Source organism: Chionomys nivalis, chromosome X, assembly GCF_950005125.1.
Source record: "Chionomys nivalis chromosome X, mChiNiv1.1, whole genome shotgun sequence".
NCBI classification, from domain to species: domain Eukaryota; kingdom Metazoa; phylum Chordata; class Mammalia; order Rodentia; family Cricetidae; genus Chionomys; species Chionomys nivalis.
The window spans coordinates 13,724,090-13,750,763 of record NC_080112.1 but is presented as its reverse complement, the minus strand read 5'-3'; the positions used below and the strand labels follow the sequence as shown (position 1 = coordinate 13,750,763).

General features: G+C 45.1%; 1 protein-coding gene across 1 annotated transcript; it reads right to left on the bottom strand.

Annotated features, from left to right (window-relative positions):
* Nucleotides 1–3,141: 3,141 nt before the first annotated feature.
* Sox3 (SRY-box transcription factor 3) lies at nucleotides 3,142–5,075 on the bottom strand. Its single transcript, XM_057760104.1, has one exon. It carries the CDS (start codon nucleotides 5,073–5,075, stop codon nucleotides 3,747–3,749), a length of 1,329 nt encoding a protein of 442 aa, XP_057616087.1. The 3' UTR covers nucleotides 3,142–3,746.
* Between the last annotated feature and the right edge of the window lie 21,599 nt (nucleotides 5,076–26,674).

The window sequence follows — 26,674 nt, the reverse complement described above, 5'->3', positions numbered from 1 at the left end:
TCGGTATTCATGGTGGGGAAGGCATATATTTTGAAACTGCCTTTTCTGGTGATAACAGAAATGCAATCGTATTAGAGAAAAATAGAAAGCTGAAGGAAGACTCGCCAGCATGCTTACTACCACGCTGGACTTTTTTTTGCTTGTTTCTCTGTCATAGATACTTATTTTTGAATAGTCAAGGTCACACATGCTAAATAAGAGTTCTGGCATCTTGTTCTCTTCACTTGGTATTAGGATGGCTTTCTGTGTTACTAAAGTCACTCCATAAATGATTTTGATAACTACACGGCAGCCATTTTTTTTTAAAAATCCTTATTTTATTTCCTCTTTCCTGAACATTCAAGGTGGTTATAATATATAAGCAGTATAAGAGCAGCTATGACAGACAAGGTTATTTATCAATCTTTGCCTGCACTTTGAACACCCAGCCCCATCCCTGTGGACTTCTAGGCAGGGAATTAATAAGGGAAATTCTATAGTCACCGGACAGGAAAGCAAATCTCTAGCAGGGTAATTTCCACCAAATGTAGCTATGGTCCTGGCAGAGAAACTAGAAGACTTTGGACTCCTGTGTTTTGCTTTGTAAGGACCTGTCTCTCTCCTTCTTACCACCGGACAAGCAGTGCCTACTAAGTGTCTCTATGTCAGAAAATACCTCTTTTCTCCAGACATTTTACTGGATTATGGGCTGTAGAGGCAGCCGGGGCTGTGAGTTCCTTGGCTTCTAACTTCCTTTTGTGGCAGACAGGCAGAACAAGGAGAATCCTTCCCCAGGGTCTGAGAATCTGCTTGCACTGGGCTGTATTTGAATGCAGCAAGGCCACCTTGAGCACTATCATTTCCCCTTTTGGTGACAAAGCCAGCCAGAGAAGGCAGCAGGGATTGAAGGCATATTTTGAGTTTGTTGCTGTTTTAGGGGCAGAGCCCTCCCTTTAAATTAAGCCTTATCAGAACCTCAACTCTAAAAACAGACGAAGGAGCAGTCACCCTGGTGAGCAGTGTGGGGAGGACAGTTTCTGGTGTGAAATTCTGGGCAGAGAAGGGCAGCTTCATTCCAGTTCAGTCTAGTTCTCTTCCCTATCGCTGAAGTTTAAAAACATTATCTCATCTGTATTCAAATCCTCCAAATGTGCTGATCGATGAAATCTTTTCTCTTCTTAAAGGCAATTTGGAAATCAGACAAAGTGGAGCACAAAGCCACGGATACTTAGAGCGAGAGTGAGCAGTACGTGCGACATGCTGAAAGGGTGACCCTGGCACTTCTAAGAAGGCAGCAGCACAATGAGCTCTTCCAAAGAAACGATGTCAGAGTTTATTCCCCCTCTGCCACCGCCCCCTCAGTGGGGGGGCATTGCTTGTTCGTACCCCACCCTTTCCTGGAATCATTTCAGACCAAAATCTAGAGTAACCTTAGGCAGATGTTTTCTAAGGCCAAAGACTGAAAGATTGGAATAGGGTGGTGGGTCTGACAAGTTTCCCATTGGGACTTTGGCGGTGAGGGAGGCTCGCCCACCAAGCAGCTAGTGGCTTTGCTCCAATCACTGCTGGAAAGGGTGGAAGCTCGCATTGGTCAAGAGGGGATTGAGGTCTATGGCTTTAGCGTGAGGAGAGGAGGTAAGAGGCCCAGCCTGAACGCAGCAGGCCCAGGAAGAGCCCTGCAAGGAGAGCAATGGGACTGCATCTGTAAATCAACGCTGGCCCCATCCCACCCCATGCTGGACAGTGGGGGATGGGGTGCGGGGGGTGGGGAGGACTGTGCAAACGTCTTCGGAGGAGGGTTGGTGCTGCCTTCCCAGGGAGACCCGACCTTTCTTGGAGAGGCGGGGTGGCTTTAGTCTCCTGGAGCTGCAGTGATGTGTAAAAAGCGGGCACGACCCCCGAAGCCTCAGAAACCCCCGCTCCTCCCCCTGAGGCCCGCCCAGACCCGCAGGTGAATGGCTAGTCCACACAAAGGAAGCCGGCTGGAAACGTGGAATTCGGACCAATTTACCGAGGACTCTGTCGCCTAGGGTCCCAACAGACCGCAAGCAAAGAAACCTGTGGTCAGGAGTGGATGAGGATAAAACCAGTGCACCAGGCCAAGCTTATTGGAAAAGCCGAGTTTAGTTATTCTGGGATAGCGAGGTAACAGGATTAAAGGGATTAAGGAAATCACCTCAAACAGCTGAGGAGGGGGTAAAAAAACACGGATTCTATTTGTTTTCTTCCTAGACCCCAAACAGATACGCTGGGGCTCGAAGCGAAAGGAAGGACCCTTGGGGGAGTACAATGGAATGGTCAGTGGTTCTGGGCTGGAGGAAAGGGAATAGAAAACAAGCTCTGGGCTCAAGATGAGAGAGAGCCTTTCTAGAAAACAAATAAGCAAACTGCTTTGACAAGTTAAAAGCGAGCCTTGGGAGGTGCTCGAAAACTCTTTTGCACATCTGCAGTGTAACTTTTAAAACAAAATCTTCCACTGTTGAATGTTCACACCTCTGCTTCAGCTACCACGGTGGAAATATTTATATCCTAACGGGGACGCCTGTAACCATGTATTTTAAATACGATCACTGAGATTTCTGAAGGGCTTTCGTTTTGTAAATATTTCAACTCAGCTCAAGTATCTTCCCGCCCCAGTGCACAGAAGTAAGTGCCCCGCTTTTGGTAAGTTTCCGCGGCTGCAGGTGTCTGCCTCCCACCCGCATGGCTGCGGAAGCAGAGGATCAATACCGGAATGCTCACCACCGCAATCAACAAGTGCACGGCTGCGCGCGGGGGGTGTGCAGCTCAGGTAGTGTGGGCCACCTCCGGGTAGGCGCTTCCAGAAGACAAATCTTTCCCTCCATTTGAGACTGTTTCTCATTTGAGAGTACTGGGAGCTGTTGTGGGTTGGACCTCCAGTAGTTTAAAAGAAATCATTTCAGGTCGCCCCCCCTCGAGCCCTACTCAGTCCCAGGTCTGCAAACTGAGTTCTAAAACTACGTGTTGGTCTCCCTCCCAACCCGCACTTAAAATTTCGGGCCCGCAAAATCATCAGGACTCCAGCATGTAGATTATAAAATTTATTGATCTCTCATTTAGCAATTAAGAGTAAAATCTTGAAAAAACCCAGAACAAAATAACCCCCTCCCCACTACCCAAACGAAAGAACACATTAGCATGACGAAATAGCAAACATATCACTGCAAGAAATCACAAACTCAACAGCCTAAATGCGCACTGGACAGAAGCTGTCCCGCGGCCAGGGGCGGCGAGGCGGGAAACACGCACACCTGGCTATAAATTAACATTGGCTTTAGCTGTCGCGCCAGTTGGCGCGGTCAGCCCCCCAAAAATCAGAGGAAAGCAGAAGCAATACGACCGGGGGGAGGTGTGGAGGCATTGCAGTTCGTGGGTCAATCTCACTCACTCCTCGATTAATAGCAAACTAACAAGACAACATTTTCAAATGCAACAGAAGAACCTAGGACCCGGGAAGAGGAGAAAGGGGCTGCATTTTCTTCGCAAACATCACAGCGGTTCCCAGCCTACAAAGGGGGAGGGAGGGGCAGCGATCAGAAGCCTGAGGCTCTAGAAAGTCCCATTTCCGCCGTTCCTAACTTCTTTTTGCTTTTGTACAAAACCCGACAGCTACAGCAAAACTTTCAGTTCTCCTCATCTTCGGTACAAGGCAACAGTCCCAGGCAAGCAAAGCTAAACAACAAGGCGTCCCAACTTGGGGGTGTGGGGCAGGGTGGGGGCGAAGAGCTAGAAGCGCAGGCGGGAGCTCAGATGTGGGTCAGCGGCACCGTTCCATTGACCGCAGTCCCGGCGCCCTGGTAGTGCTGGTGTACGCCGTGCAGTCGGCCGCCCGGCAGTGGAGAGGCGGCGTCAGCCGCATCCCCGCCAGGTGGCAGGTACATGCTGATCATGTCGCGCAGGTCGCCAAGGCACGCGCGCTGCGAGTGCGAAGCGATGGCGGGCGGCGGTGAGCTGGGCTCCGACTTCACCACGGAGCCCATGGGGCCCAGGCTCATGGCGGCAGCAGCTGCGGCCGCGGCGGCAGCGGTGGCGGGCTGTTGCCCGTAGGCGGCAGCGGCCGCGGCGGCGGCCGAAGGCGCCATGCCTCCATAGCCCGAGGCGGCGGCCGCGGCGGCCGCGGCGTTCATGTAGCTCTGGGCGCCGGGTGGCATCATGGGGCTGTACTGCAGGCCAGCCATGTCGTAGCGGTGCATCTGCGGTAGCGCGGGCGGCGGCGGCGGGCTGCTCATGCTCGGGGGCTGCGCGTAGCCCAGTTGCTCCTGCACCAGCGAGTACGCGCCGTTGGCCCAGCCGTTCACGTGCGAGTACGTGTCCAGGCGCTGACCCACGCCCACTGGGCTGTTGGCGGCCGCGGCGGCGGCTGCCGCGGCCGCTGCGGCGGCGGCGCCCGGGGGCAGGAGGCCGCCGGGCAGGGAGTACTTGTCCTTCTTGAGCAGCGTCTTGGTCTTGCGGCGCGGCCGGTACTTGTAGTCCGGATACTCCTTCATGTGCACCGCACGCAGTCGCTTGGCCTCGTCGATGAAAGGCCGCTTCTCGGCGTCGGTCAGCAGTTTCCAGTCGGCGCCCAAGCGCTTGCTGATTTCAGAGTTGTGCATCTTGGGGTTCTCCAGGGCCATCTTGCGCCGCTGCCCGCGGGACCAGACCATGAAAGCATTCATGGGCCGCTTTACGCGATCCTGGTCGCTGCCCCCGCCGCCGCCGTTCGCGCCACCGCTGCCTGCGTTCGCGCCGCTGGCTGGGTTTGCGCTACTCTTGCCTGCACCGCCCGGGGCTGCGGGGCCGCCGGTGGCCGCTGTTGGGGTGGGCGGCCCTACGGGGTTCTTGAGTTCAGTCTCCAGCAGGCTGTACATTGCCGGGGCGGGAAGAAGGTGCGCCAGCGTGGCGGGAGGAGAAGGCGCTCCAGGGGCTGGAGCGGCCACGGTGAAAAGGCCGGGGGACTCCGTCGGAGTGGCGTTTGGGGGCCGGTGGGCCGGAGAGTCGGGCGGGAAGGGCAGGCTTGCGGGAGTGCTCCGCGCGAAGTCGGCGGGAACGCGCGGGCTTCTCTCACCTGATGCGTTCTCTCGAGCTGGTCGCATTCGCTGCCTGCCCGGGAAGCTCGCCGATTGCTTTATATACCTGCTCAGATCCGGGAGGGTTGGGGCTCGGTCCGCCTCTCACCACCCGTCGGCCCCGTGATTGACAGGCTCGCCGTGATGAGCCCTAGCCAATCAACACCGAGCCCCCTATGGCCCAGCTTGGAGGAAAAAAAAAAGTTCGGGGAGCCCTTTAGTTCACCCTCCAGACCCCTCTTGGGTCGAATGACGTGATGAGAGTTATTCAGGAGGCGGGAGTCCCTGAGACCCGCTCCGAGACCACCAATTAGGGTCTCAAAAAGTTTGAAAGAACGAAACCCGAGGAGGTGAGGGAGGAGGGGGAAGAGGGCGCGCGAACAGAACTTGGGGGGGAGGGGCAGAGGAGCGCCCACGGGCTTCAGAAAATAACTTTGTAACCCTGACGAGGCTGAGCAGCGCCTCATCCCAGGGCTAGTCTGTAAAGCTTCCCTCGGTCTGCACCGAGGACCTCCATTGCGGTTGCTACCGCTGGAGACACTGGGGACCGCCAGCAGCCCAGGCATGCTTGGGACATTCAATGCATAACGGAGGTGCGCTAGGCTGAGCCTCTAAGAAACCCTCCTTGGAATTAATTGGTTGCTGGCTGCCAGAACCCTCCACCCCTAGGCCAGTGCGTCCACGACCGAGCAAGGGTCAGGGACTGCGGGGCGGGGGACTGTGAGCGCACCTGGCAGTGAGGCTCTCCCGGGGTTTTCGCAAGTGCCCGTGGTGAGTGGCCCGCTGCCTGGGCTCTGGGGGAGGCGCTCACATGCGGTGGCGTGGAGACCGTGTGTGGGACTGAAGGGGCGAACGGGCCTCCACTTTCTCGCTCCGGGCCCCCGCTTAGAGGCCCCTTTTTGTCTCTGCTGTCTGGCCATTTCGGGTTTTCCAGTCCGATGCTCCTGAGGGGGAGGGTCGGGCCCCTTGGAAAATCCGTTTTCATGGCAACACGGAGCCTCTCAGAGTAAAAGAAAAGTTTGGGGGGGGCGGTGTGGTGGCCGGAGCTGAGCCGAGGCCTTGCTCTGGGTGGACCGCTGGGCCCCCTCCTCTGACCGCGCACCTGCCACCACCGCTGTGAGCGGCTCCCGGCGCGCAACCGCCCCCGCTCATCCCCCCCCGCCCCAACAGGCTGTGCTAACAGACTTCGCTTCTCCTTTCTTGTTTTACAGCCTTTCTGACCGAAGCCCAGAGAAACAGAGCGGGACCTTCAGGCACTTTGTCGGGTTATCTGCCAAGGACTAGCGGTTAGAGAAACCCCAGCTGCTGGGAGCGGGAACCTGGACATGCTCTGCCGCCAGCTCAAGCAAGTGGCATGGCGTTTGAAACTCACGGAGCCACCTGAGGGAGGGAATTGGAAGCCATCTGGGCAGATGTGGCAGAAACCTAAATAAGGTGTCCGCACAGTATTGGATTCCTGCCTCTCCCTTTAGCTGAGGGAAAGGTGGGGAACCTAAAGGAAAACATAAGATTTACGTGTGTGTGTGTGTGTGTGTGTGTGTGTACGAGCGCGTGTGCGGGGGTGGTGGTTCTAGGCTTCTCGTTTTTCAGCGATAATGCAAAATGAGGTGATTTGGGATGCCTGCACGCCTGGCTTGTCTCTTTCTCTCTTGCACTAATTAAAAAGCCGCCGACGTTTGCAGGGCGCAGACCAGTTCAGCCCTTTTCGTGGCCAGAAGGACCGCTGGCACCAGAATCTCGCTTTCTTGCTGGTATCATTTCCAGGAAGTTTGTGGTCCTGATTCCTTCCTTTTACATTTGCATTCTACCTGGTCAGAGTAGTTTTCCGCCGAGGATAGCAACTGGGTGGGTGTAGGGAGTTTACAGGCTCTGGAAAGATTCTGTGTGGGGGGTAAATGTTAGTGTGAATGCGTGCGCGCACGCGCACGGCTATGCTGGAAAACATGTCTCAGAAAACAGAATGATTCAGCAAACCCCACCTGCAGTTGTTTTCTTGAATTGGCTGACAGACTCAGATTTTCTTAGGCACACCCACGGGCCCCTAAAAAGCCGATGTGACTGGCCCCTGCCCTCCCACCACCCTCTTCAGGTCCTCTCTCGGTTTTTCTGGGCCCCGGAGGCTGTTGCTAAGTGAAGAGCGGTTTAGGAAACTACCCAACCGACGCGCAGCCTGGCGTCCAGTGGCCTGACAGATGTCAGGATTCTTTCCAAGTTTTAGGACCCAAGTAAGCCGTTGTGGTGACAGCGCCTGGGCTGCAGTTTTCCCAAGACCAAGGATGTGGGGCTGGTCCCCTGCTCCTCCCAGAAGCAGATTAGCTGTTTGTCATTTGATCACACCTTGTCCTGGTTTAAGTGAGCTCATTTTCACATTACATCCTCCTGCCTGTTTTACTGAGGTCTTTTGGTAGGATCAAGGCACCTTCTCTCACTCTCTTGGCTTCTCTGCGGTGGTTGGGATTAAGCTGACCTCCCGCTGGTGGCTCTGAGCTGGTCAGGACGGCATCAAATAAGTGCTGCGCCGAATTCCCTTCAAAACACGTAGAAAAAAAAACCGTTCTTACTACAAGTTATTATTTCAACAGGCAAGCAAAGTTACTATTGTAGGCCCGGAGAGATTGTGGGTGGGGCAGTGAAAAGGAAACCATTATCAGCAATGAAGCCTAAGACACCAGTAAAGTTAATTTTATTGAGGATTGGCAGAAGTGTCTGAGCCGAGCGGCTCCAGTTCCAGCAGAGGCTTTCCTGATGGCAAGGTGTTGAACTGCAGACTCCTCAAACTATACACTCACCGTGCATCTGTTAACAACAGCAAGCAAAACCCAGGAGAAAAGAACACGCTCAGTAGCACTCTTAGCCTTAGGGGCCTCCGGGATTCGTGGGCAACACGAAGAACTCAGACTAGGAACTGGGCCAAGCGCCTCCTTCCCAACCCCCAACGCTCCCAGGAGTGTTAAGGCTCCCTCAGATTGGGGTCGAGCCAGGGGCTCGGAGGACCCATGGTGGGACAATAGCGCCGTTTGTTGGCTTCCATTGGAAACTTCACCCAGAGGAGCCCCTTCTCGCCCTCAGGGTCTTTCAGGTCGCCCCAACCCTGGAAAGACAAGCAGACTTGAGGTCCGGGCAGAGAAGGAACCATCCTTGGCTAACTATTGTAAAACGGCGATGGTCTGAATTCGAGCCGGCCTAGCCCGGCGAACTCCACTACGGGAGAAATCGGATGCTGTGAGGGCCTCATATCTGCAAAGAGAACTTTTGGCATTGTGCTTCAGCTACTGTTAGAGAGAGCAGGCGAAGAGGGGCTGTCCTGTGTTGCCTCTTCAGTAACCACTCAAGGCGGACATTTTTCAGGGGTGCTGGCCAGACTAGTATCCACCCTTTTGGCAGGAATGTCTCGTGCATCTGGATAGCCAGGGTTGCTAGATCTGTGTGGGAGTCTGCTGGCATGTGCAGAAGGTGTAGAAGCAGATGTTTCTTCAGGCTAGTTCAGGCCATCCGAGGTAGTTGACCCATAGTATTCTAACATTTTCAAGTGTGTAGGTGCCCAGGGCCAAATACTGGTTTGGGGAAATGAAAACAATTTATCTTGGACACCTTTTCCTGCAGATAAAAGCCTTACATTTCTAAAGTCAATTCTGTCTCCCTTCTCCTTGAGAACATCCCTGGATCATTTACCCTGGTATGTCCAAGACTGTATTCTGGCTACAGTGGGAGGGCCTTGATTAAGAAGCGTGGGTCTACTTTAGAATCATCCTTTGTTTTAAGTTTTGGGTATTTTTTTGTTTTTGTTTTTGTTTTTTCGGTTTTGTTTTGTTTTAAGGTCGGAAAGGTCACTCCAGCTGGTGGAAGACACATCACTTTCCAGTCCCTGGAGCGTTATGAGGAATCCTTCCTCTCCCACGCACCACAGAGCAGTGTGGAGGTGGGGGGGCAGCTTCCCTGTATTTAGGTCAGGGAAGGATCGGAAGATCCTAGTGTTTTGGCGGTGACAAATTGTGTTGGGTGGCAGGCACATCTGCATTCTACTGCATTTTGGCCATAGTTTTTTTTTGGGGGGGCACTTTTAGAGCAAGTTTTTAAATTCATTTACTTGAGTGACACTTGATAGCTATTGGAGTCCCTTTGGCCCCCACGTACCTCGGGGCTCTCAGTTGTAAGCATGACTCTTACCAACACGGGTGTTATGGCATTATTAATCACCCACTCTCTTTTCCCTATGTGCGCAGCAACTCTGAGGAGTTTGACAGATTTTGCCTTCAGCTGCCCTCTTGTTGACCTCACAACCCTTACTTATTGCTTTCTCCCTAGAGGGAGGAAGGCACTGCCCAGGAACTGGGTCCCATTTCAGAGGGCTGCCAGAGCCACCATTGCTGCCCTGCTTGTCTCCGCCTCACCCCCACCCATGCCCACAACTGTACCAGCTCCGCAGTTCAGACCACCAAACTCACACATTTCTACGGGGCAACCTCCGAAAACTGGCTTCCAGGTGGCTGTGTCTGCCCTCGCACTGTACGTGCCAGGAAGGGGGTCCGCTTCCTTTGGGTCTGCGAAGGCATGGCCCTCACTTAAGCAGAAGAGAGCTGGTCAGTAAGAATATGGGATCAGGGAAGTGATCTTAAAATCGCTATCTACACAGATTTACAATTTCTCCGGGGTGGAGATAGTCATGAGTCCCAGACCTGACTACCCTCGCCTGGAAAAGCCCCTGTAGACCAGGCATCTCCAGAACATCTATGCAGATTCACCCGTTCCCGCCTCGGGCGGTGCCTGTTAGCATTCTGAGGGAAAATCAATCTCAAGGCAACATCCAGCTGTTCCTTTACTCCCTTCTCATGTTTTCCTTCTTTATTTTTACCAAAAATTTGTATTTTCTATAATGGAGAGCCATGAAATTCGATGCACAGAATTTCTATTTTCTCTTTCTTCTTGGCCCGGGATTTCCTTTGGATACTTTAAACTTCTGTCCTACATTTACTATGTGCTAAATTGTGTGTCTACCAGGGAACAGCGAGGCCTTGCCCTTTTACTTTGCATTGCAAAGTGGAAACGGTCTGGGAGAGGACTTGAGACCGAGCAAATGAAAGTTCACTTACCGCTTTTCCCAAACTCCTAGCAGATCCACAGAGAAACCGACTCCGTGGGAAGAGGAAGGTCCTTCACAAAGATCTGGCCTTATTGGAGCTGGTATACCCCGGACCGGCAGGGACCGTGCTTATCAGTGTGGGCTCGCGCTTTCTCACGGCGGGGGCGGCTTTCCCTTTGTGGGAGAGCGCTAGCCCAGCAAGCATTTGCGCACCCCAGCGCCACTGTCTCAGGGACCGGCTTGCGCGGCTCCCAGGGCGCCGCTGTGGGGGTGGACTGGGAAGAGCTAGTGTGCTGCCCACCCGCAGGCCGACTGGCTTCGCAGGAGACTGGGAGCCAGACCTTGGCACAAAATCCTTTCTCTTGGGAGATTTTGTTCACACAGTCGTTTTGGCTTCTAGGCCGCTGACATCCCAATTCCATTTCCCCGGAAAGCGTCTACGGGTTAGGACCTTGAAGCTTTGCTAATGTGATGTTTGTGTAATTAACACCATCTTCCCTTGTTTCTGAACATATTTCCTCCGCCCGCGCAACCTGGCTTTCATTTGAAAATGCTTCGCGAAGAACATCCAAATATACCCTTTCTAATGGGGGGGAAAACCCTACTCATTTTGTGAAATGGTTTCTTTACAAAGCCAACAACCAACCTTACTTTCTAGTTCCAATGACTATCCTTTTATGAGTTATATTATTAAAGAAATCCGACACTAATTGTGCCGATTTAACTTGTTAATTAGTTGCAAATAAACTATTCATTAGTGGTAAAATAAAATAAAACAAAACCCATGCGCCTAGATATCATTCCACATTCGCATATTGTAGTGTCTGCATAGCACAGGCATACTAAATTAAGTTCCTAAAAGGTTCCTCCTGAGGATAAATAATTAAAATATATTCTACTTTAATTGACATTATAGAGGACATAAATGAACTTTTCCTTTTAGAAAGAAATAGCCATTTCTAAATAAAGCTTGCAGTGTGGAGAATGGAGGCTTCAGCCAAATGAATAGTCATTACTACCTTTTCAACGACGTGGGCCTTTTGATCAGAAAAGAAATTAGCTCTAAAAAACAGACAATGGAAGCCTGCCCTGCAATAGGAAGAAAATTAGACGGCCAAGGCTCTTCACAACACCTATTTCTATAAACCATAGAGCTCCTTGCTTTTCAATTACAGCTGTTCATTTCATATAAGGAAAGGGGAAAAACAGGCCTCTAATGTAAACTCGCTCTCACCAGAAAGCCTTGCTGCTGGCTCGTAGCCAGGCTGCCTACTTACTATTGTTTTTAGTCGTCTCATCAATTAGCTAATACTATATATTTTAAATGACTCGGGGGGCATTCACATTCTCCCTCCCTCCTTCCCCACGCAGACAAAACCCAAGCTGGACTCCCATGAAAGGGCTACCATTCGGAGCAGAGATACTTCAATGTTTAAAGTTTAATGTTTTTATTGTTTCTCAAAGAAAAAAAACATATTGAAAATCCTGCTCTCCCCCTTTATTTCTTAGTCCATCATTGAAAGACCCAGACGGGTTGACAACAGGGGAGGGACATAAATGGGCAGCTTTCAGCATTATTTCTAATTGTTCACAGAGCTCACTCCAGCTCCACATAATTTTGCAGTGGCCTCTAGACCACAATTTGGCTTAGACAGCTCTGAGTTTTAAGAATAGAAATTTTGAAAATTTTCTAGCTCTATTTGTTACATGTCATTAAGACAGAATTTTATTTTTAAAATATTGCCTTCACTATTTGGTGAGATTATCTAGCAATAAAGAAGAAAAATTTTCATTTAGTGCGGTGTGCTGTAAAATAAAAACCATCAACACATAAAAAGTGATAATGAAGGAAATATTCAACAGTAGTGCTCACGAGTCTTTGAAAGTCTGTAAATGTGTGTTCTAGAAGCATTATAATAGAGTTGTAGGCTCACAAGGCTTTACTTCTTTTGAAAATGAATGCCAATTGATTTGATCTTTCTAAATCACTATGTAAATCTCCTGATGTACTGAAACTGTAGCGGCACTGGTAACCGGGATTTGTTTGTGATCTTGTTTACACTGGTGCTTAGAAAATGACTTCAGATCATTTTAAAATACAGCCACAAATAACCAATTTATTCACAAAATAAGGACATATTTTTACATGACTGTAAAGTCATTTAAATAACACAATGGCTGTGGGTTTGTCATCGGCTGGGGTCATTCCCTTTGTCTTTCAGAACAACTTAAAAGAGAGACTGCTGGTCAATTTAGAGCCTGTCCGAATCGCTATTCAGCATGGTTCTAAAGAACAAGCCCCAAAATTTCTACCTCGGTGCTTCCTGTGCTCCTGTTTCAGCATGCATGCATCCCTCCTTGAAGGAGGATGCTTCCATTTGATGGCTTCCCACCTTATTTTTTCATATCAAGTACATCGTTTTGTTTACCTTTTCCTTTTAAGTATTAAGTTCTTTGTTACTCAGTTCTAAAGGATGTTAGAACACAGCTGCTACAAGCATTCTTTTTCAGAGAAGAATGCATATCTGATTTATTTGGCAGTGGACGAAAGGAACCTTCCTTCCCAATCAAATGCTTTACTTTTCTTCCCTACTTTTGGTCTCCTATAATACAGAATGTATGCCACGGAGAGACCATTTCTCTTGCTATTGCATATAACAGTGCATGTTTCCCTGGGGTTGTATGGATACTGGCAGCAGGGGTACTTGCCCCCTTCTCTAGATGAGGTGTAGTCTCAAGATTTAGCAAAGTGTGATTTCTAATCAGAGTCTAGAAGCTGTCCAAATTAAGCACTGCTTAAGTATTTTCACGAGTCTGGTCTGTGTATTACAACTTATTTTGGAAGGAATCAAGTACATGATTTGGGCAAGTAAATCGGAGTTTGGAAAAGTAACCGAACCCATGGCAAACAAATCTGGGCTTTGACAACAGCTTTGTAAAGAGACAACATATTCGGGAGATGAATAGAAAATGCTGTTTCTTAAAATACTGACAAATAGAATTTGAATATTTTCTTGTTTTAAAAATTAAGAAAGCAAACTGTTCCTAATGTGTGAGAAGAAACATTCCAGGGTATAATTATTGTGCAGAAGATTTCCATTGCACCCGTAGATCTTACTTAGATTGTGCTAAGAGCCTAGTCTCTAGGGCCACATAAATACAGACGAGGTCATTATATACTTGATACATTTTTATTGTAGGTCTACTACAGACTGGCACTCTTCAATCCTAGTGATCACAGAGGACTAAACAAAGTCCTATTCCTCATGGTGCGTGCACTACTCTGGGGGACAGGAATAACAGTCACCAATAAAGAAGTTCAAGCAGCCTAGGAGGTGGAGCGTGATGGGAGCTGGTGTTTTCGAGTGCTCAGGACAAGCTTCTCTAAGGTGATGCTGAAGCATAAATCTAAAGTACGCGAATCATCATCATCATCTTTTCTTGTTAATGATTTTTACTTTTCATTCTGACCCTGGAGGTCTGAGAGATTATAGGTAGAGAATAGATTTCCAAGCAAGGGTTGAGACTAAGGAGGCACCCGGTATAGCTACTGAAGGCCCTGCAAGTATAATCCTCAATTAGATAGCTTAAAAAAATATAGTTAAGTTTGATGTGCTCAGAAGACAAGGCTTAAGGTTTAAATCACTATGATCTTCTAGTAGTCAGAGATCTGGCCACATATTTGCTTGGGTTTTGTTTATAATCATTCAGCAGGGCTTTTTCATGACCCTGAGAATGTGTCTCCTTCAACTTTTTGCTCTAAGTATCTTCCTTGCCTCAGTTGTGTCCTAGACTGGAATTTAAGTACTTTCTGGTAAATCTCGAAGAATTAAACATTAAAGCCTAATTCCTCACTAACTACCAACCAGCTCACCATTTACCATGTCCACCCTTCCCTCCCTCTCCTCCTTCCCTTCTTTCTTCAAAGTTTTACGTTTCTTAGGCTTGTCCCAGTGTTGCTAAGTTGTTGAGAATGAACTTGAATTTCTGAGGGTTCTACCTCCATCACTACACACATAATATCAAGATTACAGACATGCACAGATGTGCGTGGTTTTATTCTTTGGTGCTGGAAATGAATCCCAGGACTTCCTAAATCCCATTTAAGCACTCTACCAACTGAGCTACATCCCTAGACCTCGCTCACCATTTTAAATTTATTTCTGGGTGGCAAATGAAGAGTTTTACTGAGTTCACTTACAGGAGAATGGGGGAGGAGTTACTTACAGGAGCAGAGACCTCTCAAAAACAACTGCATCACCAAAGCCCACCCCAGCCCACAAAACAGGCAACCTGGAGCACACTGCACAGCCTGCAGACAGCTCAACAAGGTGGAGAGTGTCCTTTCCAGGTGCCTCAGTTGTCCTAAACCTTTTTGCAGGCAGCTCTGCTGGTTTCTGCTTCTTGCAGGCAGCTGGTCTGGTCTGAGAGAGGCTTCCTTGCTGTTCAGCTTTGTTTACTCTGGCAGGACAGAGCCTTGTGACTGTTGAGTTTCAAGGGTTTCCTATAGCTATTTTTTAGTTGTTTATTTTTGGTCCTGTGTTATGATAGGAGAAGCAAATCTAGAGGTTGACTAGACCTGGGTTTGTGCTTGAAAATAATAAACAGTTACTATCAGTATGAGTTGGCCACTTTATTAATTTCACTGAAAGTCAACTTTGTCATTGCTGGGTTCAATTTCCAGTACAACTGAAAGTGCCTGAAATCTGCTCAACACAGAACAATCTCAGTCAAGAGCTGTTTTGTTTCTTACATAGGACTTCTTAAGCACCAACTAGGATTGAACATGTTTTTAATGTGGAGAAAAGAGACATGTCTCAGTTTCCTTAGCCTTTACAGGGCTCTGCATAGATGTTTGTGGGATTAATTGTAGTATTTGAGGAAGTCGTCTTTGAAAGAAATTTTAAAAAATTGAACTGATTATGTATGACATTTTTTTCACAGTTTGGCACAGTCACTTGAGATTGTTTCTGTCAAGGCTCTCTGGAGAGCACTCACTGAAACGATGTGGTTTGGATTTGTGACAAGCAGGCTTCTGCTGGTTAATTCTGACCTGAAATAGCTCTACAAAAGAGGCATGCCTGCTACTAAATACATACAACTAATGACATATAGATCTTACAGCCTTTATTTTTGCTTAAAATGTAAGATTGACTTTTTTTCTTTCAGAGCCTAGTACAAAATATCCGCACTCTGTAGATTTTATCAGGAGCCCTGTTAAATTAGGGAAGAAGTCTTGTTCAAATTTTACAGCTTTATGCTTTCTCCAAAACCTCCGAAATTGGCACAACTGACCAAATGGAGTGAAAAAAGTAGTATTAATCACTAGAAGAGATTAAAGTCTTATCATTTCTCACAGAGGCATAAAAAGGCTTAGATTATTATAAAAATCATTTTTTATAAGTAAGACTTTAGTTCACATTAAAAGTAGTTCATTGGCGTGTCTGTACTGTTGTATTTGAAGAACAAAATCTAGCACAAATTGATGACTCTTTGTTAAACGTAAGTGGGACTCAATGGATAAAGATTAAGCACAGAGAAATGCTCAACAGCCCAAATATGGCTTGTAAACCTGCCCCCAATCCTTAGTAGGTATTGTTTAACTTAGCCTATGTCTGTGGAGAAGTGACTTGACAGCTGGGTGTGGCGATACACATCTGTAATCATGGCTGCTTGAGAGTGAAGCTGAAGCAAGAGCATCTTGAGTTTGAGGGCCAGTATGCGCTACCCAGTGAGATTCTGTTTCAAAATAAAAAACACAACAAACTGGACGAAGTGGTTATAAAAAGCAAAGGACATGGAATCAGTAAAGGGTGAGGAGGATGGGTGGATGTGGCAGGAGTTAGGAAGAGGAGTGGGGAGTGAATATGAGCAAAATACATTGTACAAAATTCTCAAAGGATTAATAAAATATTAACAAAACAGAAAAAGAAGGTGCAGATTAATTGTACCTCATAATTTGACTGTGGACCATAAATATTATATAAGTAAACTATTAATACAGGAACATTAGTCCTAGTACTCAATAAATTTTTGATTATTGGCATGATCATCACTACAGCAACCATGCGACCCATGTAGCATAGGTGGGATCAAACTCATTTTGTATTTTAATAGTAAAGAAAAAGGCTTGAAAGAATTAGGTGACTTGTCTAAACAAGTGGAGCTTATTGTTAGCGAAATCAGAGAGAAGGGATTCTTTTTCACTCCCTGCCAAGCCATGTTCTCAGCAAACTATAGTCAGCTTACATGTTACCAATGAATACATGTATTATTAGATCACTTACCTAATGTCACTGTAGGCACTAAAATGGGTATCACTGAACCACATAATATTTGCATCCTGTCCTCAAAGAGTTTTTATCTCAGTAAGGAGAAACTTGTTTTTATAAGGTGTAGTTCTGGCATTGCCTAGGAGACTTAGAGAATGAATGTCAAGCAAGTAGACATACTCAGAGTCATGAAGGTCTGGTATTGGTTTGGCCACGGATACCCTGCTAATATTTCCTCCTTTGCCCTTCTGCTGTTACTCTATCTATCATACTGATTTTGTCTGTGATGGTAGTGAAGAGAAGGGCACATGGTCAAAAATGAGTGCATAGTCCATATTCTCTTTGCTGGCTGTGTGCCCTGATATAATGCTCTATTTCTGTGGAGGAATGGGCTCATTTCTTTTATTAAAAAGGTCTTCAGTTACCAAGCCATCTACCTAAGAGGCTATATTCTCCTAAAGGTGTGCCACCTTCTACTTTGAACAACTTTCTATGTGATTGGTGGCACCAATGATTTGGGTCTCAAAATAAGCAAAACAGGTCTCCAAATGAGCATGTGCATTGGGGCTTTTAAAAGTTGTTTACCCTGGGTGTAAACAAACTTGTTGGCTTAACAAAGTGGAAAAGTCTTTGTGATTCTGGAGGAATTTCCTTCTTTGCTAGTAAGGAAAGGGATGCTGCAACTGAAGGTTAAAACATAAGAAAGGTCCCATAATAATATCCAGAGTCTAAAAATATTTTGACCCCTGATTTTATATTAATGTTAGATATTTGGAGGAAGCGTTGTTAAAATTGTGCTCTGAGTTTCAATTAAATAGATCTTCACCTATATGAGTTTGTACAATGATCTGTAAAGTGCAGCTGTTGGGATAATTGGGTGTCACAATAATTTGAATGACCCAGTCTTCCACAGTAGAGAATTATCCATACACCACTGAGGTTCTGCAGATTGTGTTGAGCAAGAACTTTTTAATTTGTTGTACAGAAATATGGGCCTACACCTTCTGATCAATTCCCAGAATCTTTAAATCATTTTTTATTAATTATACTTGGCTATAATGCTTTTTAAAGGAAACTTCCCTAAGCCATATCCATAGTCACTGCATATCCTTGAAGGGTTTTAAGATAGGGTGGGAGACATGGTCAGATTTGGGGGTTGGAATATTTGTTTTGCCTGTTGAGCGTATCTCCCAGAAGGGATGTTTGAGTATTCAGTAACGTATGTGAGAATTCTTGACAAATGATTGTTACTCAAAAAATTTTCATTGTTTGATTCAGGCATTTAGGCAGAGAGGTAGAGAGAGAGAGAGAGAGAGAGAGAGAGAGAGAGAGAGAGAGAGGGAGGCAGGGAGGGAGGGAGGGAGGGAGGGAGGGAGGGAGGGAGGGAGGGAGGGAGGGAGAGAGAAAGAGGGAGAGAGGGTGGGGGAGAGAGAGCTAAACCTGAGCATGGGCTTTTGAAACCTCAAAGCCCACTCCTAGTGACACACTTCTTTCAACAACCATACCTTCTAATCCTTCTCAAATAATGCCACTGCTTAATGACTAAGCATTCAAATGTATGAGCCTATATGGGCCATTCTTATTCAAATGATCACACCAGCATAAAGTCAAATGCCTTTAATCCCAGCACTAGGGAGGCAATGGCACGGGATCTCTCTGAGAGTTTGAGGTTAGCCTGGTGTACATAGTGAGTTCCATGACAACCAGTACTATGTAGAGGCACACTATTTCATCTCCCCCTCCTCTAAAAGAAAAAGAACAGAAATATGTTATGTAGCTCTAACCAGCCTTGAAATCACTCTGTAGATCAGGCTGGCCTCAAACTTCTAAAAATATTCCTGTTTCTTAAGTTCTGAGGTTACATGTGTGTGCCACCATACCTGATCAACTTAGTTGGCTTTTTTCCAGCTCAGAGGAGCCATTTCTCATCTCTGAGATAGTCCTTCAACTATAGAATGTAGATGACTTTGTATTTAAATAGTTTCTTTATTCATATTTTCTTTATGGCTGTTTCTTCTTTCTTATCTTGCCCATAGCTGGTTGATTTCACAGGGATTTACTATTTTTCGTCAGACACAATATCCATTTGACTCTGGAGATGCAAATCCATGCATAATTTAAATATATGGTAATATTCTCTGAAAGCATGTAATTATACTGAGTGATCTCCAGAAAGAGCATGATGAGAAGAAAGACTCCACTTTACCAGCCTGTTGTGGAGTTTGTTTGTGTTTTGTATGTGCATGTGTGTGAGTGAACATGTGTATATAAACATGTATGTGCATGAAGGCTTGAAATCAACATTGGGTGTCTTTTTTTAGTAATTCTCTATCTAGGTAGTCCAGATGGGGATACCTTATCTCTGCCTCCTGAGCACTGGGATTACAGATGTGTTGCATACCTTCATTTACATGGGTGCTGAGATTCTTCATGCTTGTGTGGCAAGCGCTGTACTAATTCATCTCCCCAGCCCTTGTTCCCAACCCCTTCTATTTTGTTCAGTTGCTCTTTATTTTTGAGGAGCACAGGGCCTTGACAAAAGAGGACATAGTCTGTATTCTATACTACCAAAATTAATATAAAGGAATAATGCAATACCTATCAAAATTGTCATGTTACATTTCATAGGTTTAGAAAGAATGCAGGAATTCATAGAGAGACACCAAACACCATGAATAGTCACAATGACCCTAAGGAGGAAGAATGATGCTGGAGGTGTTATGACACTGAGCCTCAAGTTATACCATAGAGTTATAGTGATAAAGATAGCATATATTGGCATAAAAATAGACAGGAGGACAATGGAATAGAATAGAGGACCTGGAAATAAAACAGTAAAGCTATGCCCACTTAATTTTTGACAAAGAAAGCAAAAGCATACTTTGGGGAAAATGATAGCCTAGTGACAAATGATTCTGGAAAAACTGGATTTCTACCAACAGAAGAATGAAAATAGATTTATATCTTTCATGTTGCCAAAACAGATTTATTCATTAACCAATAAAAGCAACACATAGGTAGAAGGACCTCCCACACCACTTTCACCTCATAAAAATATCAGTTCAAGCCAGGCTTTAATCCCAACCCTGGGGAGGCAGAGGCAGGCAGATCTCTGTGAGTTAGAGGCTAGTGTGGTCTACAGAACAAGTTCCAGGATAGGCTTCAAAGCTACACAGAGAGACATGTCTTGAACACCCCACTCCCCCCCCCCCAAATCAATTCAAAATGGTCCAAAGAAGGGCCTAACCCACAGTGAGTTGAAAGTAAGCTGAGCAAGTCATGAGGAGCAAGGCAGTAAGCAGCATTCATCCACAGCCTCTGCATCATCTCTCATCTCCAGGTTCCTGACCTGAGTTCCTTCTATCCAACTTCCTTTCATGATGGACTGCAAGCTATTAGATAAAATGAATAAACCCTGCCTTCGCAAGTCAGTCTTCATCAGTTTATCACAGCAAATGACAGCAAACTAGGACAGATGCCGTCTTAGAGGCTGATAGAGAGACTTTTCTGTATCTAAAATACCATCAAGGTGAGGAATTGGCTTCTCCTGAGAACAAAAGGCTAAAAATGAAGCTTTGTTTCTTCAGAAATGAGGTTGCAACAAGCATCCTGGTCTTTTTAGACCAAGGCCAGTGGTGAAGAGATTCCTTTCATTTCCAACTCCAGCTGTTGTTTCAGCTTTTCAAATTTTGTAGTCTGCCTCCCAATAAACCCAACTTTAAGATTTTCCCCAGAGCTGACAACTTGCAAAACTAACTGTGCTCTTCATTGTTCATTCCTTCACAGTCACTGTTCGGTGGTGAGCATTCACATGCACTTAGAATGTACTGGAAACAGGAAATACCCTAACTGTCCTGCAACGTACGTGTTGTTTGACTGTGGGACCAGCAATAAACAGGTAAACAAAACAAAATTAAAATATACCTTACTAGAAGATGTGATACATACTGTGGGAAAAATAGGGTAAGGGTACTGTGTCTCTGCTGAGCATGGGAACAATTTACAATTTAAATAAAAAACTTTTTGCAAAAGGGAAGAGCCTTAAACAGATATTAGATGTAACTATGTGTAGACAGGCTTGAAAAGTGCAAAGTTGTCTGCATCCTTTTGTCTAACTTGGCCTGCTTGAAGGAACTTTTTTTACTCTTTCATTCATACAGTCAATCAATATTTATTGAGTGCCTGCTTGGTTGAATGAATAAATGCTGATGATAATAATGATGGCTATTACGATGGAGTGCCTACTAAAGCATTATTTATATATATGATCTCATTTAATCTTTGTAACAACCCAGCCATGTAGACTTATGTCCCCAAGAGAGCCACATTCTGGAGTGGAGGCAATGAGTGTAATAAAGGAAACCCTTCTTCATGCTGAACAGCTAATACTGGGAGAAGCGGCTCTGATGAAGAGTGCTGAGGTTCAGATCAGTGAGTTTCTTCCATGACCCTATTTCCACTGTGCTCATTGCCATTGCTTTGTGAGACGTCTTCAGTGGATTCCAGATGTGGCTTTAGCAAAGCTCTCTTACTGGCTGCTGAGGTAGGCACACTGGTGTGGTTGGACAAGCAAGTTTCATCCTTGAGGAACCCTGTATTAAACTCCTCAAGTTTGTAATGTGGCATTCAGTGTTCCCTCGTTACAGAGAAACCATTAGCTTTCTTCCATATAGCCAGAGAGTAGAGAATAGGTACAATATAGACATAGGTTGGAAACCTTAGGAAAGGAAGACCCCAACCTTCACATTGGTAGCTAAGAGAAAACAACAAGGAAGGAACGTGGACAAATTAGAATTGTTAGCCAAGAAGAAAGGCATATGAAAGGCCCTTGACAACTTTCTAGGCCAGTCTGGCCTCTGATCCATTACCAGGTGAACCTAATTTGCCTGTCTTCCCTTCTCTTCCTTTTTCTCCTATGTCCTCTACCTCACTCCTTTCTTCCCTTTGGATTCTTTCTTCTTTTCATTCTCATTCCCCCCTCTCACTTCCCTTCTTCCCTTCCCGAAGTTCTGCAGCTTACTAAATATCTGACTATTGCCAACATGGAGTCCCAGGCTGAGGTTGGAGAAATCAATGATAACCTGTTGGAGAAATCAATGATAACCAGAGGTGAGCAATCAAGTCCTCACTTATTTGTAGCTCTTCAGTTCATGGTTTGTTTTGTAGCCCTAAAGGCATTGTCTCACCATCTCTGATTTAGGAAAATAGTTGGTTGATAGCAATAACTTCTTAAATTTTAAGTTTTCTAATATCCAAACCTTCCTGTTTACCTATTTAGAATTATTCATTGGCTCTCCACTTGTATATATGTATGTAAACATGTGTGTGTATGTATGTATGTATGTATGTATTATGTATGTATGTATTATGTATACCAGGCTTGCCTCAAACTTACTATGTACCCAAGTATGACCTTGACCTTCTGGTCCTCCTGCCTCTACCTCCCAAATGCTGGGATTACAGGAATGTGCCATTGTGCCCCACTTATTCAGTGCTGGGAATCAAATCCATGGCTTCAAATATGCTAGACAAGCACTTTATGAACAAAACTGCATCCTCAGGCAAAGATAAACTTTTTGATGTAGAGTTTAAGTGTCTTTATGATTTGTCTGTGACTTTTGTTGCCTTTCTTTCCTCTTAGTTAAGCAAGAAGACATTTTAGCTCTAATGTTACCTCTGCGAAGCAGCCATCCTCGATGACCCTTCATGGTTTGTGTTCTTGCCCATGTTGGCTTTTTAGAAATGCTGCTTTAATTACAGAGGGTCCTAATTATTTGCTTGTTTCTTTCTCCCTATCTCCTCACCATGCTTCTAGCTACTTGAGAACATCACTTCATTTTCTATACCAACTATTCCATTTCTTCGGTCACTGCATGGGGAAACTTACCCTTCTTGTGTCCATTGATGCATCCAATCTCTTTCTAGTATACCTAATTTTATTTTCCCCTTCCTTATGTTGCTTTTCAATTTAGTTGATTTTAGTTCAAGCCACCGACTGGTCAATGCAGTAGTTTCTGAAACAAAGAACACGAAGAAGATGTAGCTGCTGTTTTGTTGGTCTTGTGGTGTCTGTGGAGGAAAAGTCTTCAGAAAGGCCTTTCAATCTTTACCAGGAGCAGTTCTGATTGTCTCTTTTACTCTTAGGATTCTTCTAGAGGCTTTTGTTTTGGTGGTGGGGTAAAGGGATTCCACTGCAGAAACCCAATTGTTTGGCTAGCACTGTTTCAAAGTATGACACACTGCGTTAAGCTCTATAAAAACATTCTAGACAAAAGAGACATGTGGCTTGTGTTTGGCCGAAGCCTGTTTCCTTGCTAAGCCCCAGCCACTCTGTTTCTATGTGCAGGGAGTTGGGATGTAGTGTGTCGCTTCTTGGGAGTAGGCCACTGGCTGTCTCTTCTGTATGGTCAGAGACTCCTGTGCTAACTTCTTTGTCAACCCTGGTTGCTGTGTAATGCTATGACCTGCTTCCTGGGGGAAGGAATGTGAGTTTATTCATGTCAGGGCCTCTGTGTCCTCAGAACCTAGCAGTGGGTCTTGCAGAAAGCAGTTGCTTCTTCAGGTTAGAGGACAGAGGGGATGGTGTGGGGGAGGGAAGAAGGGAGGCTAGTATGGGAAGTCTTGACCAGCTGCACCCCAGCACAATGCCTAGGAGGTCACCTGGACCTGAAGAGTTGATGGCTTTGGCAAGGAAGCAGTTTTCACTTCCTGGAATTTAGCCTTTTCTATTTCTTGACCTGAGCCAAGAAGGGGCAGCCTGTATTTCGAAAAGGAATCCAGAAGCTAGTTAGGAGTCATAATATTTCTGTCTAGGGAGTTTGTCATGATCCAAAGGGTTCCAGCAGAAACTTTAGGGAAAATTCACATGGGGAAATGGGCATTTCAGAGTCCACTGAATGCTTCGTCCATCATCCGTCTACATGGGAGTTTATTTATTGCCCTCCACATTCTTCCTCTTCTAGGAGGAGGGTCAGGACTCATGTTTGGATGTGCAGGCTTCTATGAAGAAAGACACATCTCAATTAATAGCAGTCACATGACAAGAAAATAGCTTATAGGTTTTTTTTTTTAATTCTTATGGGTTGACATAGATACATGCTGTGTATCTAGTATTTTTAAGCATCCTACAGTAATTCTAACAGGCAATGAAAGTGGGAAATACTAAAGCATGGCAGCTTCTGCCAAATGAAGTACTTCTACAGTAAGGGAAACACCATTCTGCCTAGTTTTCATACTATTTTGTTCAGTTGGGTCTTAATGATTATATTAATCTTGTGCATATCCACAAAGGTACAAGAAGAGTCACAAAGGACATAATTTTAGGCATTTATGCAATACACATAAGCTCCTCTCCTTTTCCTAGTCAACACACGACCACACAATATGCATGTTGGAACCAAAAAAATAGTAGGATATTCTTTGTTATTATCATTTCATATATTTTTAAAACTAGGCAAGACATGCTTCAGACCCTGGAACATTTGAGCGAGCATCAGGCTCTTTGTCAAGATGAATCCTCTATCCGCTGTATCCACTCACTGCTGTAGATGTGGGGCAGGGCAGGAGAAACAAACCTTTTTTTTTTCATACTGTCATTCTGTCAGAAATGAACTCATCTCAGCAAGATGGTTTCTTTGTTTGTTTGTTTTTTTTTTTTTTTTTTTTTTTTATTGTCCTGAAATTAAACTTCTCTGGTCTGACTCTTCAACTTTTCTTAAATGTTTGGTTTAAAAATTGGGTGGATTGTCGTTATTGCTCAACTTCTAGGTTATTACATATCGTATTCCAATCCTTTGCCCTGCTTGCAGCAAAACCCATTTTTCTTTGGATTTATCTCAAGCAATTAGAGGGTTGTGCCAGATGCCCAGAGAGATTGAACCTTTACGTTGGTCTTGCAGTCTGGTGACAGTTCTCTGTGAGGTAGAAATGGGGACTGCACAGAGGCTGATGCACACTGATGACCAAATGAAAGAGAAGCACAGACAAGGACACCTTGAAGCAGAAAAACCGTCATATGAAGTTATTCAGAACACCCCAGTTTAGTTCACTGTGTTCATGCCCACTTCCCCCAAAGACACAAGGGAAAACTTGTATCATCTTTAGTAGAGCTCTCAGTTGTTGAAATTGGAGAAATTAATGTATTCTCTTGAGCCCAAACACCTGTTCACCCTGTATCCCCTACCACGAATAATCAGTTCTTCTCATGATTATGATAGCCCTGTTGAGAAAATTGCCCATCTTCTTATTATAATTTTTATGCATACTCAAAATGAATATTTAAACTGTGATTTGTCAAGAGCTATGTCCAGTTGTCAGTATTGCACAAGGGTATATGAGCAGGGCCTGTGCAAAAGTGGCTTTTAATATAAAAATAAAATGCTTGGACTTTCTCAGTCTCGTTCTAATCAAATAACACAAACCATATCTACCTTGTCTTTCCTTTCCACTGCAACGCTCCTGGTCACAAATGTGTGCTCAAAAGGAAGATAATTATCATAAGACATCTATATGATTACAGATTACTCAATTGTAAATCCTCCGTCTTTGGCAAAATGACTTGATTGATTTTGGAATTTGAGCTTCTTTGTGATATACTGCTTAGAAGTGACCATTTCTGAGAAGGCAAAGCGGGACTTAGGCACACTCAGAAAAGAGCGCTGCATAAATAAGGGGAATCACAGTGAATTGCCAAAGATTATTTTAATGGCTTGAACCCCTTCCTGTTACAATAATTACAGGAACATCTTTAAGCTCTTTTCTGAACAACTTGTGAATTGAAATTGAAAATGTTTTAATGAATTTAAATTATTTAAAAATTTGGATTGGAGTTTTCAGGATGAATGATCTCTGTATTCTGTTTCCCTGCTTATTAAGCTTAAGTTGTTAATGAATTCTCTGTCTTCTACACATAATTTATGCAATTGCAGATGATATCGTGCCACATAGAAATATACTTCTTTAGAATGACTGTACCTTTAAGAAAATACGTGTAAGTCTGTTTTTGAAAAAGCCGCACCTCAGAAGAACATTTCTTCCTTTTTTTGAAATGCAAAAGAAAAAAAAAAGAAAAAAGAAAAGAAAAAAGCTTTGATTGTGATTTCTGCTTCATGGTTTAGCATGGTGACAAATGTCAGGAGAGTTTGTAAATGTTAGGACGATGTCACATCGATCTCCTAATTCTGAAAGTTCCGGAAGCCACTGCAGCAGAAGTGAAGACTTCTTCCCATCACCTGCCTGAAGCAGAAGTCCTTTGGACAGACTGCGCTTGACCTCTCATTAAATCAGCTTGTGGAGGACTAACCAGCAGCTGCTGCTGACGTGAACCCCGATGTAATCTCTTTAACCTTGTCCTGTAAAGCGCACACAAGTCATGACCGGGGAATTCAAAGTAAATTAGGTTTTCCATGAAAGTCTATCACCGAAATTCAGTTTGATTAAAATGATGCCTGATTTGTATCTGTCATGACATACTGGCTGCCATTATTCAAACTTTTTTTTTTCCTTTTGGAATTCACACACCCAAGTCTGCTTTTCCATATCTATGTCTATCTGATTTCTATGTTAAGATGGTGAGTTTTCTATTAAGGCCACGTTTCCACATTTATGAAATGGAAGTAGATTTTACAAGAGGAAAATGTATGCCAAAACTACCCTATTTGTTTAACAAAACAATAGACCAAGATAGTAGATTTGAGATATTCATTCGTTGAAATAGAATTATTTTCTGTTTTGGGAAATATTTACTCTATACTTAATATGAGGATATTAGAACTTAAAAAAATATAGAGACTCTTGCCATGCAGTCAGTTTAGCTTGAACTTGCCATCCTCCTGCCTCAGCCTCTAGTGTAGGAATTATAGTTGTGTACCTCCGCACCTGGCTAGAACTTCGTTATTACATGTAAACTCATCCTGCAGCTATTTTGTTAATTCAAATGAATTGTTTTCAGCAAACACAGTTTCTCACGGTAATTGAATGAGTGTCAACAAATGTTACCAGATTTATCCTGGTGTGTTGTTGCACCTCCTATTCATTTTTTATCTACTTATTTTATTTTATGTGCATTGGTATTGTGCCATGGTTGTCAAGTCCCTGGAACTGGAGTTACAGACAGTTGTGAGCTGCCATGGGGGTGCTGGGAATTGAACCCAAAGGAACTGGGTTCAATTCCCAGTGCTCTTATTTGCTGAGCCATCCCTCCGGCTCCTCGTTTTCTATCCTTCTTATTTTCAACCTTGTGGCTCTGTTCTGAGGCTAATCACCTCATTTGAAAG